Genomic DNA, 18536 nt, shown 5'->3' with positions numbered 1-18536 from the left:
GGATGAAAGAGTACAGTGAAAGAGGTATTTATAACTGTATTTAAGTCAAAATTTATTCTACAGGAAACTTCACTTAAGAGTATGACAATATGTAAACAAATGGTCAATGCATTGCTTTTATAAGAAATGAAAATAAATCAAAGGTACACCAAGAACATAATCCCATAGCCTTTCAAAAAAAAGAAACAGATCTACAAGAACAGATTGAATAACGTAATCCAGCTTGTTACATGATTTTCTATGTATCTTCATACATATATTTACTTCTATTATAGATTGCATATATCTGGTTACATACACCAAAATATTAACATTTCCTACAAATTACAACATAGGTTGCTATACTGCCTCAATTTTAAAGCTTTTTAGTTTTGTAAACATAAAATTACTCTAATAAATAAAACTTTACTATTTACCACACAAATGCTCTCCAAAACTCAAAGAGTTCACTGAGGTTTAACTATGATATATAATAAATTTTAGTGCTGTCACACTCTCAACTGACACCCTAATGCCCTATATTTTTTTTCTTTCTTGTGTATACAATCTGATATATATGTATGTATGTGTATCTGTGTGTACTTGTCAATTTTGTGCTTCTTGGTTCACTCAGTTATGATTCCTTTGATTCATTTTCTTCTCCCTTTCAGAATAACTTCCTTTAAGTCAATAGTAAATATATTGTGCATAATCAACAGCTGTTCTCTGCCAAATAGTTTGCTCTATTAAGTACAGAGTGCAGCAAACTCGCCTTAATCTCAAAAGTAGCCTTTAGGATTAGGAAAAAAATTATTATTTTAAAAATCTATTAATCTGAAATCTACAAATACCCTGAAGATTAGTTTTACTGATCACACTTTACAGTGAAATATTAATATAGGCCCAAATGGAAATGGTTCACTGGACAGAATACTGGATTTAAAAACCAGATTTGTAAGATGAACTCCTCAACTATCATCTTATAAACAACAAAATACTTAAATAAAGGAAACAAAATCTGTGAAATTTAGTTTTGCTAAGTTCCAAACTAATCACCTATTTATTTGGAATGGTGACACAGAATATCTAGGTTCAGTTTTAAAACACTTAGGGACGCCTGGGTGACTCAGTAGGTTACACATCTGACCCTTGGTTTCAGCTCAGGTCATGACAGTCTCTGCATGGGATCAAGCCCCGTGTTAGGCTTCAAGCTCAGCCGGGCTTCTGTTTGGGATTCTCTCCCTCTGTTCTCCCTACCCCTCCCCCTTGCGTGGGTATAGGCACACTCTCTCCCTCTCTCAAACAAAATCTTAAAAAAATAAAAAAGCTTAAATAACTAAGGGGTTATTTCAATAACTAAGGGATTATTTCTACATGCACTAAATTTTCCAGTACAGTCTAGTAATTTAACATTTCAAGGGAACAATGTAAAGAAAACATTAACTGCTTAGATATCTGAGCAGCAGAGAAATTCAGAAAGGCATTCACCAAAATATTTCTGCAGAAGCCAAATTCCCCTCAGGGCAGTCCTTCAGAGCTTTAAGGGTCACCAATGTCCCTTACGAATGTCTCTAGTGGCTTTTTCCCCAAGGTCTTCTCATATATCCTAAGAAAAACCTGGATACCAGACTGTATCAGGTAGCAAACCACACAAGAATGCTACAACTTGAATACATTTTGCTACGTGACAAAGGCCAGACTCAAAAGGCCACATAACGCAGGATTTCATTTATATAAAATATCCAGAATAGGCAAATCCATAGAGACAGAGTGTAGATTTGTAGCTGCCAGGGTCTGAAGGAAAAAAGAAATGGGAAGTGACCACTAATGGGTATGAGGAATGATAAAAGAGTCTGGAATTAAACAGTGATGTGGCACAATTTTGTAAATATACTAAAACCCACTTATATAACTTTAAAAGGATGAATTTTATGTCATGTGAATTGTATCTCAATAAAACTATTATAAAATTAAAAAGAGATCCCTGGGTGGCGCAGCGGTTTGGCGCCTGCCTTTGGCCCAGGGTGCGATCCTGGAGACCCGGGATCGAATCCCACGTTGGGCTCCCGGTGCGTGGAGCCTGCTTCTCCCTCTGCCTATGTCTCTGCCTCTCTCTCTCTCTGTGACTATCACAAATAAATAATAAAAAAAAATTAAAAAAAAAAAATTAAAAAGAACTTTAAGTAAGAAAAATCCTAGCACAAAAAGCATATTATATACTTCAAAGAAAAATAAAATTCATCTTTTAAAACTGGCCTGACATTCCATAATTCAATCTACTAATTTCTATGGCTTACATTTTAAAATAGTCAAATCCATCAGATACCCAAAAAAAGGGGAAAGCTTAACTCACCCTCTTTTCACTTTTGTGAAATCAAATGCAACTTGTCTGTATGAAACTGCTTTTTCATTAAGATATCTACTATACCGCCTAATAAATGTAGACATGTCATATCCTGCAAGAAAAGAAACAGAAAATGTTGTCACAAATTATTAAAATACCAATTCATTTAGAAAACCAACTCATTTCATCCAATAGCCATAATATCTTGGCATCTCAGCTCAATCCAACGATATAAATTAAGTGACTAATAATGAACAGTATCACATTAAAATCTGTAAGATCTCAGATGTTTTAAGTCAGGTAGTCATATGCGACTTTGAAAACCCCCCCTTAGAATTTCACTAAAATATTTCTATTCTACTTCTGATTAACATTCCTACTGGAATTAGAAAACCATGTTCTCTTAAACACTACTTGCTAAACCTCATAACCTCTTAATTCAAATTTAACTTCCTATGGAACCATATGCCCCTCTTCAAATCATTAAGCAATTTTATAACTTTCATATTTATGAAATCTTCAGTTGTCTTTTATTTGAACCAAACTTACATATGCCAACCTTATAAAAAGTCCATAAAATTACTGTACAGTACAACGAAGGAAATGGCAATATGCGAGTTTAAGGTGCAACAAGAAACAACTATATTGGTATTTTCAATAAAACTTTCTCTAAGACTTTCTTTCATTATCATCATATTTGAAAACTTCAGCAACATAAGATCTAATCAATGTTATTTAAAAAGCAACCTATTTTAATTATTGCCTTGCTCAAGGAAGTCTATAAATTTTTACTACTCATTAAAAAGCAGGCCCATTTTATTTTAGCTCATCTTCATCTAACAAATTTCATTTATTTGATAATCTCTACAACTCTAAAAAGAAAATACCAAAAGAATAACAAAAATGTAAAGTGACTGGTTTTAACATCATTACCAATTCATTTATTCAGCAAATACTTTAAGTGTCTACAAAGTACTACTGGAGAAAAATCAAAGGACAAAATAGAAAAAAAAAATGATTGCCCTCATGTGCCCTCATAACTAATACTATATTTTATAAGGTGTTACATACTCATATTCCCTAGCTCTTTTAGTTTATACTGTTTCCTTTAATCTACTCTACTCTATCCTCCTTCCTAGAAGAATACCTGCCATCTTTCAATCTCTGACACTTCCCCTGAACTGTTTCCACATTATTCTTATTCCATATTCAGTTTCTAGCTATTTGATGTACATAGTCCTAACTCACTAGACTAGAAGCTTATTTATATACACCCTGTATAATAACCCGTATATATACACATATATATAATACACAGACTCCAACAAAATACATGATCAATCAAAATTACTTGTCAAAACCATTGAATTACATGCTTTTAATTACTGAGTTTTCTCCTTAATAATATCTACAGAGTATGAGCTTCAAATAAAAGGCCTAAAAAATATTCTCTACATGAAAGGAATAAATGTCCTAAAACCTTATTACTAAAAGTGCTTAATTTGGGATGCCTGGGTGGCTCAGGTCATGGTCCCGCAGGGACCTCTGCCTGTGTCTCTACCTCTCTGTGTCTCTCATGAATAAATAAATAAAAATCTTAAAAAAAAAAAAGTGCTTAATTTCCATCTTAAGAAAGTAGAAAATCAGTAGCTAGTAAGACACCAAAAAAATCCTCATTTGGGCAAATGCATATACTCTGCTTTAGAGTAGTTTGTAAATCATTTCCCATAGACTCTTAACATTTAAGTGAAGTAAGGAGCAAAAATAAAAATACAAGTAAGTAGAGTTTCTCCCACATCCAGTTTTATCTATTACATATTACTGTTTTCTATTTAAGGTTATTTTTTTTGTTGTTAAAGATTTTATTTATTTATTCATTCATGAGAGAGAGAGAGAGAGAGAGGGAGGCAGAGACACAGGCAGAGGGAGAAGCAGGCTCCATGCAGGGAGCCCGACGTGGGACTCCATCCAGGGTCTCCAGGATCACGCCCTGGGCTAAAGGCGGCGCTAAACCGCTGGGCCACTGGGGCTGCCCTCCATTCAAGGTTTTATTTGAAAAAAATAAAAAATAAAAAAATAATAAGGTTTTACTTGGAAAAAAAAAGTTTTATTTGAAAAAGGTATTCCATTGCCTAATTTATTTTTAACTTCTTAGAGAACTACTCCTCTTACTAATGTAAAATCAATCTTCTCACACTTGGCCCCGTATATAGATCACTGGCCTTCCAAAATCTCTGGAAGACGGGGTATTTAATTCATTCTAATTAATACTTTCATCTGCCCAAAGTGAACAAGTATTGAACTGGACAGCCCCTGCCCCAAACACTGCTAGTTACTAAAATCCACTGATGTCACTTCCACAAGACATAATTCATATCCCTGTTAACTTTCTACCAGATGACCAGAACAATGACCAGAAAGTCTTAATGTCTTCAAGACTTTGTAACTCTAATCCAACTTGTACTAAACTGTGGCACGTTCTTTATAACACACTCCCTTCTCCCCTCCTCCCTCAAATCAAAAAACTCTGATGGTTTCTCACTGCCTTATAAAATCCCAACTCTTATCAAAATCTTCCATGTCTGAATTTGGCCCCAGCTTCTTGAGGGCTGCCACTGCATGTTCTGCAACATATCATCTGTAAATTCTATTCATATTCATTTGCTCTGTAAATCTTCAATATCCCATGCTCTTTCACATCTGTGTACATCTTATCTATCCTTGTCCTCATCCACCTTTCACAGCCTGGCACAAAATCTCCCTTTCTCCAAAGACATTTCCCAGATTGAGCTCTACTGCTGAATATTCCTTAGTCATCTGGTATGTATGTCCCTTATGATTTATTCTTAGAGCTAGCACTATACAATCATAACGGCCTAGTTCTGGAACTAAGTACAATAGATTCCAGTAAGACAGAATGTACATGGGGCACTACAATACCAGAATATAGCAACCTCAAGTTACTGAATTAAAAGTAAAATAAATGAAATAACACTGAGTATCAATGAGCAATTCATCTGAATAATAAACCATACTTACCTTTGCTAATAGAATGTATGATATTCCCAGCTACATTTCTTAGGATAAAGCATAAAATAATAACACTGACAATGAAAGTTCATGCTTACATAGTGTTTCCTGTGTGCCAGGCATTATTGTAAGCACTTTACATTTTTGACAACCCTATAGGGAAGGTGCTATCATTGCTACTGTCTTTATAGACGCAGAGAGGTGAAGTAACTTGCTCAAATTCATGCAGCTGGTAAGCAGCAGAGATGGGACTGAAACCCAGGCAGTTCAATTCCAGAATCCATGCTCTGAAACCACTATTTTACGCTATTTCTGAGAGTTCTCAGTGTCAAGCATTGAAGTCTATCCTAATCTTCACATTAAGAGATAGTTTTTTCATCCCTACACCTTTCACTAAAATATAAGGTTCCTCCATAGTTAAAGGACAGAGTTCAACTCTGCACTAATTATCATACAGGGTTGATTTTCTATAATGAGTAAGTTGTCTTTACCTTGTAATCCACTTTTATCCAAAAAATTGCTTAAGTTAAACAACGTGTTTCTTGAAGCCAAATACTGAATAAAACGCTGGAAAACAAACAAATAATTATGTCAAATTAAGGTAATGCCAACCAACAAACTCTAACTTGAGAATTGGGGGCGGGGGGGTGTTTAACACATTAAGCATATCTAGCTTAAATTTCTCATCCTGAGTCCCACTAACTAGGTTAAACAGAAATAAAAGCATAATCCATATATTTCACAACACACAGGAATTTATTAAAGCCTAATGCGCATGGCTTTGGAATTAGAATCAAAATAAAAGGAAACAGGCATTTTTACCCTGGAATAGTAATTTTGGCTTTACTACAGCATATTAGGGCTATAGTTAATCACGCTAAAGTGGCATCTTTACTTTGAACAGCTACCTGGTGACCCAAATTTTTATGACCTTTTTGAAAACAAAATACTGATAAGCATACAAGAGAACAATATTATAGACCTCCACTTACCGAGTGTCCAGATTAAGGAGACTGCCATATTTACTTTAGATCTTCTTATAGAAACAAAAGATTAAACTCTATTGAAACACACCTTCGATCTCATTTCTTCCCTCTTCAAAGGCAATCACTTTTCTGAAGTGGTTATCTATCATTCACACATTTTTACAACTTCTCTCTCTCTCTCTCTCTCTATATATATATATAACCTATAAACTGTACAAATTTTGTTTCCCATTTTAAATTTGCAGAAAAATTATACTATATTCTTTTCCAATGTACTTTTTAACTTTTTCTCAAGAATTATGCATTTAGTACACATAGATCTAATTCATTCATTTAAAATTATGTTCTAGTATTTCAATGACCTACTATATCATTATGTATCCATTTCTTTAAGGATGTTTAAGCTCTTTCCAATCTCACTATTATTAACAATGTTTCACAGGCATCTTTGTACTTGGTCTCCCTGGGCAAACAAAGGAGAGTTTCTCATGATACAGACTTAGGGTTGAATTGTTTGATCAGCATGTATGCAAAGGTTATCTTCTCAAAATGACTGTCAAAATTCTCTCCAAAGTGCTTACCACAGAATACTACCTTAACTTCCCTTTACATACACTCTCTAAAATTGAGAGCTAATTTCTTTCAATTTCATTTCTCCTTAAGATTTCCTTTTTTTTTTTTTTTTAACGTGTGCAGAGGCTTACTATCAATTAGGGTGTACACCATGAATTCTCTAATTCAATCTTGTTCACCTGCATTCACCCCAAACAAGCCAGGATTTTGAAAAACAGTTTGTAAACTGAAGACTCACCTTTCATCACTTATCCTTAAACAACTGGTTTATAAAAAGTGTTAAAGTATCCTAAGACAATATTAGACTCCATAATTTTCATAAGCTGTGATAATTCTTTATTGTAAGAAGCCTTCCCTGTGCATTATTATATGTTTAGAAGCATCCCTGGCCTCTATCTAGGGATGCCAAGAGTATCCTCATCATTTTTGACAAATGTCCCCTGACAGAGACGGGACAGGGGATCACTTTCTTCCCTGTCCTATGATATTCTCATCACCACAGCATGCATCCCTGGCCTCTATCTAGGGATGCCAAGAGTATCCTCATCATTTTTGACAAATGTCCCCTGACAGAGACGGGACAGGGGATCACTTTCTTCCCTGTCCTATGATATTCTCATCACCACAGCATAGTAAAATCCTATGCATACTATCTCACAAACTAATAAACCTGTCAGTAGGAAAACCATCACATCTGTCTTAGCTTAAGGGAAATTAAACATATGTTTATCTAAGAACCACACAGAAGTGCTATCAACCTTTCTCCTCCTGTCAAACGTAAGGACATTTCTTTTCCTTTATCGAGGTTTTGCTTCTAATATATTATCACCTTATATACAGTCTCTAAAAGCCACTGCTAACAGTTTTTCTCTTTATCTGGCATTCCAATTGGCTATATATGCGGCTTTTTCTTTTTAAAGATTAAACTATACTTTCTTTTTAAAAAGTGAAAAATACTTTAAACCTGAAATTCTTCAGAATGATCATGATCTTACATAAACACAGTCCCAATAAAAGCAGAAACTACTACCCTAGTAAGATCAAAATGCTTCACATTAAAGCTAGTATATGCAAATATTCCTACTGACTCTATACATTGGTTATAATAAATTAGAAAGCAATTGAGTAACACATATCCTAAAAATGGTCATGTCTGTTGACTAAGCAATCGTATTTCAGGTAACACTTCTAGAAATAACTTACAAAACTTAAATACTACCAATAAAGTCCCAAAATACCAGTGTGGTACTGCTATTAACAATGAATAATCAGAAAGCTGAATTTCTAGGAAAGGGGCAGTTAAAAAATTATGGAATATACAATCCATTAGAGATTGTCATTAAAAATGATAAATATAAAAAATATCAACCACGGAAAACCTTACGGTGTGATGTTATATAAAAAAGCTAAATATAGGGGATCCCTGGGTGGCTCAGTGGTTGAGCGTCAGCCTTGGGCCCAGGGCCTGATCCTGGAGACCCAGGATCAAGTCCCACATCAGGCTCCCTGCATGGAGCCTGCTTTTCCCTCTGCCTCTCTCTCTCTCATGAATAAATAAAATATTTAAAAAAAAACTAAATATATTATCTTCTCTAAATTATGATTGTAGCCATGAAAAAAAATCACTCCTGGACAAGGATCAAAAGGCAACACCAAAATATGCATGTAGTAATAAGATATACTGCAATGAAAGAGTTGTAGGTGAATTCTTGCTTTAATTCTGAACTCCAATGATGCTCTATGGATATTTGCCAAAGATGACAGCAGAGCTTTATCACTGAGAAGTCTAAAATGAGGAAAGTGATTGATGTCAGAAAGTCATGCTCTGAAGTCTATTATCAATAAAAGTCCTTCCTCATCTCCGGGAGTCATCTCTCAGCAATCAGTGGGCTGCATTTTTCTAAGGTGCACACTAAACATGGATTTATTTAGTTGCATTCAACTATTAACACAATTTTGCATGTTCCTTTTAACTCAATTTTGGAAGCATATAAGTATATGCTAAGAAAACCATTTAAGGTAAGAACTCAAAAATCAGCTGCTAGGCTATCATGTTAAACAAGATGATTCTCTCTAAACATTAAAATGGAAACGCTTATGCATCTTTCTGCCACCCTTTCTGGCAATGAAAACTTCAATGAAGGCTTCAAACACACCTCTCTGCTTAAGAAGGCACTCTTTCAACAGTCCCTCTTAGCAAATGTCATCTTAGCCTTCAATAGAACAGTTTTTAAGTACGCAAAGTAGTTCCAGAGACAACTACATGAAATCAGACAGAAATCTGATGGAGTCATAATAAAGCAAAAGACAAACATGTGGTTTATACACAAGGCCTACAAAGACCAGTGCTGCTTACAGAACATACCTCTAGACATTAAACCCTGCTTCTTGATCCCATTATTATAAGTCCTCTGTGCTCTGACCCACTTTCTGCTTCCCAACTTATAGACCATCCTTTCTCAAATTGTAAATTCTACAATTTTATTTCTGCCTATTCACCTTGTTCTTTTAACCTTTATAATTTGGTTGTTGAAGCCATTCCTGAAATTTCAGCAGGAGAATCAAGCTCAAACATCAAACCAGTATGCTTGTTAATTAAAAATTTGGCTTACCTCATTTCCATATACCATCAAATGATGAGTTGTAATGAGCGATTTGAAGACCACCACCCAACTACTGTTAGTAGTTCTTTCAAATAAACTGTCTGCCAACTGTGGGATGTTCACATTCATCTCATTTGTGCACTGAATTAAGTCTATAATAAAAAAAAAAAGATTTACTATCTTTAATTTACTATTAAAGACAGACATGCATGCTAACAGTGGATCAATAATAGTCTGAAGAAGTTATTAAAAATCTATTAGGAGAACAACTGAGATCACTATAATCTACTGAGAAATAAACAAGATGTTGATTAGGATCACATAAATGATCAACAACAGAAAGTAAATCAAACTTCCTCAAAGAGTAATTCAATCCTCAAGTATTTTATTTATCTCAAAGCCTTGAAGAACTTTCAGTTCTCTTATTACTCATAAACCTTCAGAGCTACAATGCTAGGATTATACATTCCTACCATTCAAAAGAAAACTTAAAAAAAAAATCATACATATGGAAGGAAGCACGAACAAGTTGAAGGTAAACTACCTTTATTATTTTTTTTCAAACTACCTTTATCAATATTTCCCCTAACCTGCTGTCTTTGCACTATTAAGAAGACAGAGCAGATATGTGGTTTGTGAGTGGGTAGGATCTCAGTTTGTTTATACAAAATTTTCATTCTTCTCTCCCTTCAGTTTTACTGAGTTAAGCTCACTTATTAGTTGGTATCAACTAGCTTAAACAAACACAACTGGAAACAAACTGAAGTTTCTTGTTGCATAAATTTCTAAATAAGAAAGGACCCAGAAACTCTATATGCTATTACTCCAAAAACAGTTAAAACAATGTAAGTTCCAATTTTATATTTTAAGTGGGAGAGTACTACTATAAATGGTCTAATGTACAATTGTTTCAGCACCTAAATGGGGGTGGGGGGGGGCTTTTAATAGACCCCAGAGTATTACCTCCAATCGCTTAAGAGATATTATTGGCAAATTCAATGAAGAAATACAAATCCAAATTTGAGAATACAATCCAATTTTGAGAATAGAGAAGAAATACAATCCTATGTAGAGAATAGAGAAGAAATACAATCTAATTTAGAGAATAGAGAAGAAGGCCTAGAAAATGGGTTTGATTTACTATTTAAAGTATGTATAAAAAATATCTCAGCTGTAACTACCATAAAGGGGAAAAAAATAAAGTCATTCACGACTCATAAACAGTTTGGCTACTTTTAATCTTCAGCATGTAATAATTAAGTAAAAATTCAGGTGACCCAACCTGGCTTTGATCCCAAGAAAACACCAATGTAACTATGACCATTTATATGCTTAAAATCTTTCAAAAATATCTGTTCTAATAGGTTCAATTATTATACAGTAACATCTGATAAGCAAATGAATTTTAGATAAGCAGTTATCCTAGCCAGAGTACTCATGGAACAGGGAATGATAGATACAAGGCTTTCAAGATTCATACTTGCAACAAAACTGGATAGTACTTCCAATTTGGTGTGTATGGTTCAATTCCTGAGAGTAAAAAACAGAACTTGATTTCTGCCTTCTCTGTTCCTAAATAGTACTTCATACCTGTCCTACAGCACTAAATACATTATGTACATCTTATACCCAAAGTTAAAAGCTTTCTCAAAAAGCAACGTCTTGCTCCTTTTAAATCCTTTAAAACTTAAAACACATTGGTCAAGTTCTGAACTCAGAGGAGGTTATATTCTTAGTTTCTTTTCTTCTCTATCTTGATACACTACATTTTTCTGTATCCTTCCAGAAATGGTTTTGATAAGCTATTCCATTCTTAAATAGTTACTTCCCCTTGATGGCATCAAGTCATTTTACTCTCCTCAGAATCTTACTTTTTTTTTAGTTTTCAAAACTGAACATGTCATAAAATTTGTCACAATATTACCCCAAAGGTGTTCCTACATCTCTGCATTCATATACACTCCCTAGGTTCCATCAGTAACCAAGTCTCCTAAATCTCCAACAATTTTACCTATTCCTCTCCATCCCATATCACTGCCAAAGCCAGAGTTTAAATTCTATTTATTTCTTAACTAGAGGGTGCCACTTCTCCTGGAAGTATATAGAAATTGGGGAGGGAGATTAACACAATGAGAGATTTTACTGGCATTTAATAAGGGAGGATAAGGGGGATTCATTGTCTTGCAATGCAAAATCAGCACTTCACAATTTAAAACTGCTCTATCCATCAGGGAGCCTGGCTGGCTCAGTTGATAGAGCACGTGACTCTTGATCTCAGGGTTGTAAGTTCAAGCCCCATGCTGGACGTAGAGCCTACTTTAAATAATTAATAAATAAACACACAAACCTGGCTCCACCCAAAACTGCCGGACTGTCGGGTTGCTTCTTATCTGATGATACCTGATTTGGGGTCTCGCCCACCTCATATCCCCAAACATTCTCTAAACCGACCACAGAATGATTTACGACATTTTCAGTGCTTAACCTCAATGAAGTCCCTACTACTTAGATAACGTCCATTTCGTCCTTGTCAATATCCTCCCTTCTTCAATCTTAGCTTCCAACACAGAACCACTTTCCATTGTTCTGACGTACCTTGCTGTTTCACACCTGCATCTTTACATTTTTGCTCATTCTTCAAAATGAATCAAATCTTCTCTTCACATACTAAGGTACCCTCCAGTCACTAAAGCTAGCACATAACTCTACATAATAGAACTATTCTACACAATTTTTTACTTCTAAATCATTAGCTTCTAACTAATTAGACCCTAAAGGAGACTGCAAACATTTTTGTGAATAATTTCCATATTCTTCATCACAGAGGATGTAAACTACTACACCAGTCAGAGAGAGCTTGATCTTAAATGAAGCAAAAGGTATAGATTTTAGTTTCAACTACTGTAGTATTTTATGTTATATAAACCCTTTGTGATCAGTTCTCTCTGCATCACTTTACTTCAGTTACACTGACATCTCCTTTGTAATGCCTCCCACAAGCCAAGAACTCTTAACCCCAGGTTAACAGCACTTGCTGTTCTTTCTGCCTAGAATACTCTTTTCCCAGATATCTATCTACATTTTTTGCTCCCACACTTTAATCTTATACTTTGCTCAAATGTCACCTTATCAGATGAATTCTTCTGAATAATTATACTAAGTAACAAAGCCTCAGGGCACTTGCCTGCCTCCAAACTCTCACTATCCATCCTTACTCACTTTGTCTGCAGAGCATGTACTACCTAACTCATCTTAAGCTGTTTCATGTTTTTCTCTCTCAATTAAAATGTAAGCTCCACCCACTCCTGACACCCCCCCCCCCCCCAAAAAAAATAAGTTCCATGTGGGCAGGCTCTGTTTTGTTCTCAATTGTATCACCAAAGGCCCAGATACTGCCTTGTATACAGTGGTCACTTACATTTTTTGAATAAATACATTTTAATGAGCATATGGACAGCCCTAACATGACTTTTTAAATAAGCATCCAAAATGGTATTTTTTACATAGACTAAGACCAACAATTTCTGTTTGCACGATCATCTATTCCCAAAAGAAAAAACAAATCTGAGCCCATTACACGTGAAAAATTTCAAATTTCAAGTTAGAGAGGATGTAACAAATAAAGGTTTTTATTATAATGCTTGTGAAAACTATACTATACTCTAGAAATGACCACATAAAAAGTGAAAGTAATTCCAAAAACGAAAATACAGCACTTGACATTAAACAGGAAGAAGAAATAAGAATTCATGCTGAGATTATGAATCCACAGTAGACCAAATGCAAAACCAAAATTATATAAATATTCCTGGGAGAAGAAACACTGAATTGTTACACCAAATCTATAGAATATACTTCCCCTATAGTATTTTGCTCAAGCAGTACTCCAGGCAGTAATTTTTCCTCTGTACAATGTCTCTACTACAATAGTTTGAAAATGCTTCCAAGTCTGAATTTCAACAAAACTGAGGAAGGAAAAGCTTTTCCCACCTCTGACTAACCAAAAGCAAATCATTCCAAATAAGAATCATGCATATCATGGGAATCATGATAGCTACTGCTTTTCCCATTCCCAGTACAGAAGACTTCAGTTCTTAAAAACCACCAACTTGGTATTAAATTTCCCTTACCAACCAAAAGGGTTCCAAATGGAAACACATATTTTCTTTTAGTTATTTACCTTAAGAATATAAAAAGTAAAATACCTTCTTAAATATTACACTATTAATAAATCCTAAACTCCATACTTTTTATTTTTTAGTACAATTACTAAATTTTTTTGTAGTACAATTACTGCATGGAATGTAGGTTCTTTGCTTTAAGTATAGATGAGAATTCATGAAGATTCTAGTACTTAAAGGTAGGAAGAAACAGGCCTACCACGGAAATACAAGAGCATTTTTCCAGAGACAGATGAAGGAACCAATCTCTACTATACAAACAAAATACTCTCACTTTTGTTATCAAATATGCCCCTCCAAAAATGCCTGAGATCGATAAAGTAGACATGACCTGTATGAACACAGGTTAAGACTTTCCCAAAGGTAAGTCACAGTAACTCACTACTATAGTAGCGACAGATTTATGAACAGAATTACATTTTTGTAAAAGATAAGGGTGCTTAGAAACAGATATACTAAGTGAATAGCCATTTAGTGCAAATCTTAAATCTCTGTTCAATTTAAAACAAAAATGCAAAATAGAATTTTTGTATTCAGGGAAAATGTTCATCAAAGTATCAAAACTTTAGTAGTAACCAATTACTAGATGGCTTCACTAATCTTGCAGCCATATTTCTAGTGCAGGCCACAAGCTTATTTACATCTTTCAAGGCAGAGGTCACCAACTTTAGAAACTTAAGCCAGTTAGGGTTAACTTCCACAGCAATTCAGGCATGCACCATTAGCAGAATGTTGGGGGTCTCATGTTCCCAACTATACAGGCATTCACTAAGCTATATATATATATATATATATATATATATATATATATATATATATATATATATAAAATATATAATTATATTATATATATATAAAATCATAACTATGTGGATACCCAAGTAGATTTTCTAATAAACTTGGCTAAGAACAGTATTAGTAAGAAACAAACAAACAAACAAAAAACCCCACAATGTATCATAATCATTTAGCCAAATGCTACACTATCTCTTTCAAAAGGATCACTATGAAACTTTTTTTTTTTTGGTGTGTATGTGTATCTACCTCATAAGATTGTTTTGAGGATTAGCTCTTGCTGCTGGAACTATAAAACACTAATAATTAAATACTATTCTTTTTTTTTCAGTGCTCTTATATACATTACATATAATATACCTGTGTCACATATAGTTACATAAACATATAAATATTTTAAATGATTCAAAATTTGTTTTATATCACTTGCACTTTTTTTTTAGCCAATAACCCATTTCTCCCACTCTCATTCCCCTCTTCTTGCAACCACCAATCTGTCCCCTTTATCAGCTTTTTTTTAGACTCCTCATGTAAGAGATAATGGTACCTTTCTCTGACTTATTTTAACTTAGCTTAATGCTTTGGAGGTCCATCCATGTTGTTGCAAATGGAATGATTTCATTCTTTTTTATGGCTGAATAATATTCCATTGTGCAAACATACCAAATTTCTTTTCCATTCATCCATCAATGGACACTTAGGATGTTTCCATATCTTGAGATCGCACATAATACTGCAGTGAACATAAGGGTGCATTATCTTTTCAAGTTAGTTTTCCTTTTCCTCAAATACCTAAAAGTGGAACTTCTGGATCATACAGTAGTTCTTTTTCAATTTGATGAACCTCCATACTGTTTTCCATAGTAGGTACACCAATTTACATTCCCACCAATAGTGCACAAGGATTCCCTCTTCTCCACTTGGTATTTGTCTTTTTGATAAGAGGCAGAGGTGATATCCCACTGTGGTTTTGACTTTCATTTCCCTAATGATGTTGAGCAGCTTTTTACATTCCTGTTAGCTATATGTTTTCCTTGAAAAAAAAAATCTATTCAGGTCTTCAAACATTTTTTAATTGAACTGTTTTTTTGCTATTGAGTTGTATGCATTCTTTATATATTTTAAATATTACCCCTTTTCGGGTATATGATTTGCAAATATTTTCTCCCATTCTTAGGGTGCCTTTTCACTTTGCTGATGGTTTCAATTGCTGTACAGAAGCTTTTCAGTATGATATAATTCCACTTATTTTTGCTTTTGTTGCTTCTATTTTTTTGTCAGGTTCAAAATAATCCAACACTGTGCTCATTTCAGCAGCACATATGCAACAAACCATCACCAAAACTAATGTCAGGGAGCTTAACACCTGTTTTCTTCTAGGAGTTTTATGGTTTCAGGTCTTACATTCAAGTTTTTAATCCATTTTGAGTTCATTTTTGGGTATGGTGTAAGATAGTAGTTGATTTTCATTATTCTGCATGTGGCTGCCCAGTTTTCCCAGCACCATTTGTTGAAGAGATTATCCTTTCCCAATAGTATATTCTTGGCTACCTTGTCATAACTTAATTGACCATATATGCACAGGTTTATTCATGGGCTCTCTATTCTACGCCTGCTTTTATGACAATACCATCCATTTTAATTACTATATCTTTGTAATATAGTTTAAAATCAGGGAGAGTGTGTGAGGCCTCCAGTTTTGTTCTTCTTTCTCAAGAAAACAACCGTTTTGGCTATTTGTGTAGTGTGTGTGTGGGTGTGTGTGTGCATGCACGCGCACCGGCTGTGTGGTTGTTTTTTATAAATTTTAGATTTGTTCTATTTCTCTGAAAATAAAAATCCCACTGGAATTTTCATAGGAACTGCACTGAATCTATAGATTGCTTTGGATAGTACGGATACTTTAACAATATTAATTCTTCCAATCCATAAGAGCACAGAATATCTTTACATTTGTGTCTTCTTCAATTTCTTTTATTAAACCCTGTGGATTTCAACATATAGGTCTTTCAGGTCCTTTGTTAAGTTTATTCCTAAGTATTTTCTTTTTTTTTATGCAAGTATAACTAGGGTTGTTTTATTTTCCCCGTAATTCATTATCAGTACACAGAAATACAACAGACCTTTTTAGTGTGTTGATTTTTTTATCCTGCAACTTGACTGAATTCGTTTTTTAGTTAATAGTTTTTTTGTTGGGAGTCTTCGAGTTTTCTATATAATATCACGTCATCTGCAAAGTGTTCTACTTCTTCCTTTCCAATGTTGATGCCTTTTATTTCTTTTTCTTGCCTAGCTCCTCTGGGTAAGACATCCAGTACCATGTTGAATAGAAGTGGCATAGAAACAGCATCCCTGTCTCGCTCCTGGTTTTGAACTTTTTACTCCTGAGTATGATGTCTGCTGTGGATTGACGAAATATACTCTTTTTGCAATTGCTTTCAGGATCGATTTTAGTAACAGGACTGATTTCTTCAATTATATAGAAAATTAGAGGTACACTCATCTTGAAGGCAAATTAAGTGGATCATCAAATGTTGCTTCACTAATCAGATCTTTGAAATCTTTCCTGGGTAGGAGTACAAATGGTAGGAACCACTATTTACCAAGAAACAGCAATAAAAACAGTAGTCAAGAAACAGTAGAGGACAAGAAAAGTTTTTTTGCTTTTTAAAAAGTAGCAGCAACATTTTCCTCATTCAGCAAAAATCTGAAGGTATAAAACATGCAAAGTTGAAATCAGACTTATGCCAAAATAATTATATACACAGAGGCACATCTGCCCTTATTATAATATCAAATGTCTGGGAAATGGAATGAACAGTCTTGAATCTTAATTCTACTCAATTTTTTGTGTAAGGGGTCACAATCTATAGCCCAAATTAAGATGTAAGTGTTATCATTTGATCTTTATAGTTTGCGGGGTCCTCCATGTGAAACACAATGCTATCCTTGTATTAATTCCCAAAAGAATTAATTCAGAAATATGGTCTTCATAGACTAGCTTGTATCTTAAGAAATAAATCTAACCAACTTATTAATGGGATGTAAAGGTAAAAGCTGGAGAAAGACTTATATGCTACAGAATGTTCAGTACAAGTAATAAGGATTGAACTAATCTGAAAAGAGAAGGGTGCATTTCAAAGTATTAAAAAGAAACGAAGATATCCAAATGGCTTTGATTAAAGTACTATGAAGCTAAAGGAGCTAAGTCACAATATAAGAGGACATGTTCAGCTCAGTGGTTTAGCGCCGCCTTCTGCCCAGGGCCTGATCCTGGAGATCCGGGATCAAGTCCCACGTCAGGCTCCCTGCAGGGAGCCTGCTTCTCCCTCTGCCTGTGTCTCTGCCCCTCTCTCTCTGTGTCTCATGAATAAATAAATAAAATCTTAAAAAAAAAAAAGGACATATTCAATAATAGAGGAATAGCTCATTAAAAGACAGCAGTCTGGCAATGAAATACTATGAAGCTAACAAACACAGGGCAAAAAAAGCTGATGGAGAAAATGGTCAAAGTACATTAAATCAAAGCCAAGTTAAAGAATACAGAGTATGATACCATTTTTAAAATTGTAGACATATAATATTTTCTGATATATACTGATGTGCCTCAATAGGTTGATGTAAAAAGAACTGAACACTTTCAAAATTATTCAGCAACTAAGTCATATATGAACAGGTAGTCAAAATCAATATGTAAAAGAATTATACCATTAATCTCTATAATTTTACAAATTTCAATAAGCACCTCTCATGTCACAAAGCAAATACCAATCATATACCAACTTATTAACTGGATGTGAAGATAAAAACTGGGGAGATTCACATATCACAGGATGTTTGGTACAAGTAACAAGGATTGGAAAAATATATATAAAGTATTGAGTTAATTTGAAAAGAGAGAAGGGTGCATTTCAAAGTATTAAAAAGAAATGAAGAAGGGTACACGATGAGATGAGCACTAGGTGTTCTACTATATGTTGGCAAATTGAATTTAAAAAAAAAAAAAAAAAAAAAAAGAAATGAAGATATCCAAACGGCTTTGATT

At 34.3% G+C, this 18536-nt stretch overlaps 1 protein-coding gene across 15 annotated transcripts in view; it reads right to left on the bottom strand.

Annotated features, from left to right (window-relative positions):
* PICALM (phosphatidylinositol binding clathrin assembly protein) overlaps positions 1-18536 on the bottom strand; it is a 102344-nt gene that overhangs the window by 58153 nt on the left and 25655 nt on the right. For 14 of the 15 annotated variants that reach the window (XM_038568382.1, XM_038568383.1, XM_038568381.1 and 11 more), the window contains exons 2-4: positions 9525-9667; positions 5845-5920; positions 2333-2435 (exon numbers count right to left, since the gene is read on the bottom strand). In XM_038568382.1, coding sequence (XP_038424310.1) covers positions 2333-2435; positions 5845-5920; positions 9525-9667 — 322 coding nt within the window. Of the gene's footprint in view, positions 1-2332; positions 2436-5844; positions 5921-9524; positions 9668-10478; positions 10572-18536 lie in introns of those variants that run through there. The other variant, XM_038568391.1, reaches the window with a different exon arrangement.

The sequence above is a fragment of the Canis lupus genome, chromosome 21, assembly GCF_011100685.1.
Source record: "Canis lupus familiaris isolate Mischka breed German Shepherd chromosome 21, alternate assembly UU_Cfam_GSD_1.0, whole genome shotgun sequence".
NCBI classification, from domain to species: Eukaryota; Metazoa; Chordata; class Mammalia; order Carnivora; family Canidae; genus Canis; species Canis lupus.
This window is presented reverse-complemented; position numbering and strand designations above follow the sequence as displayed.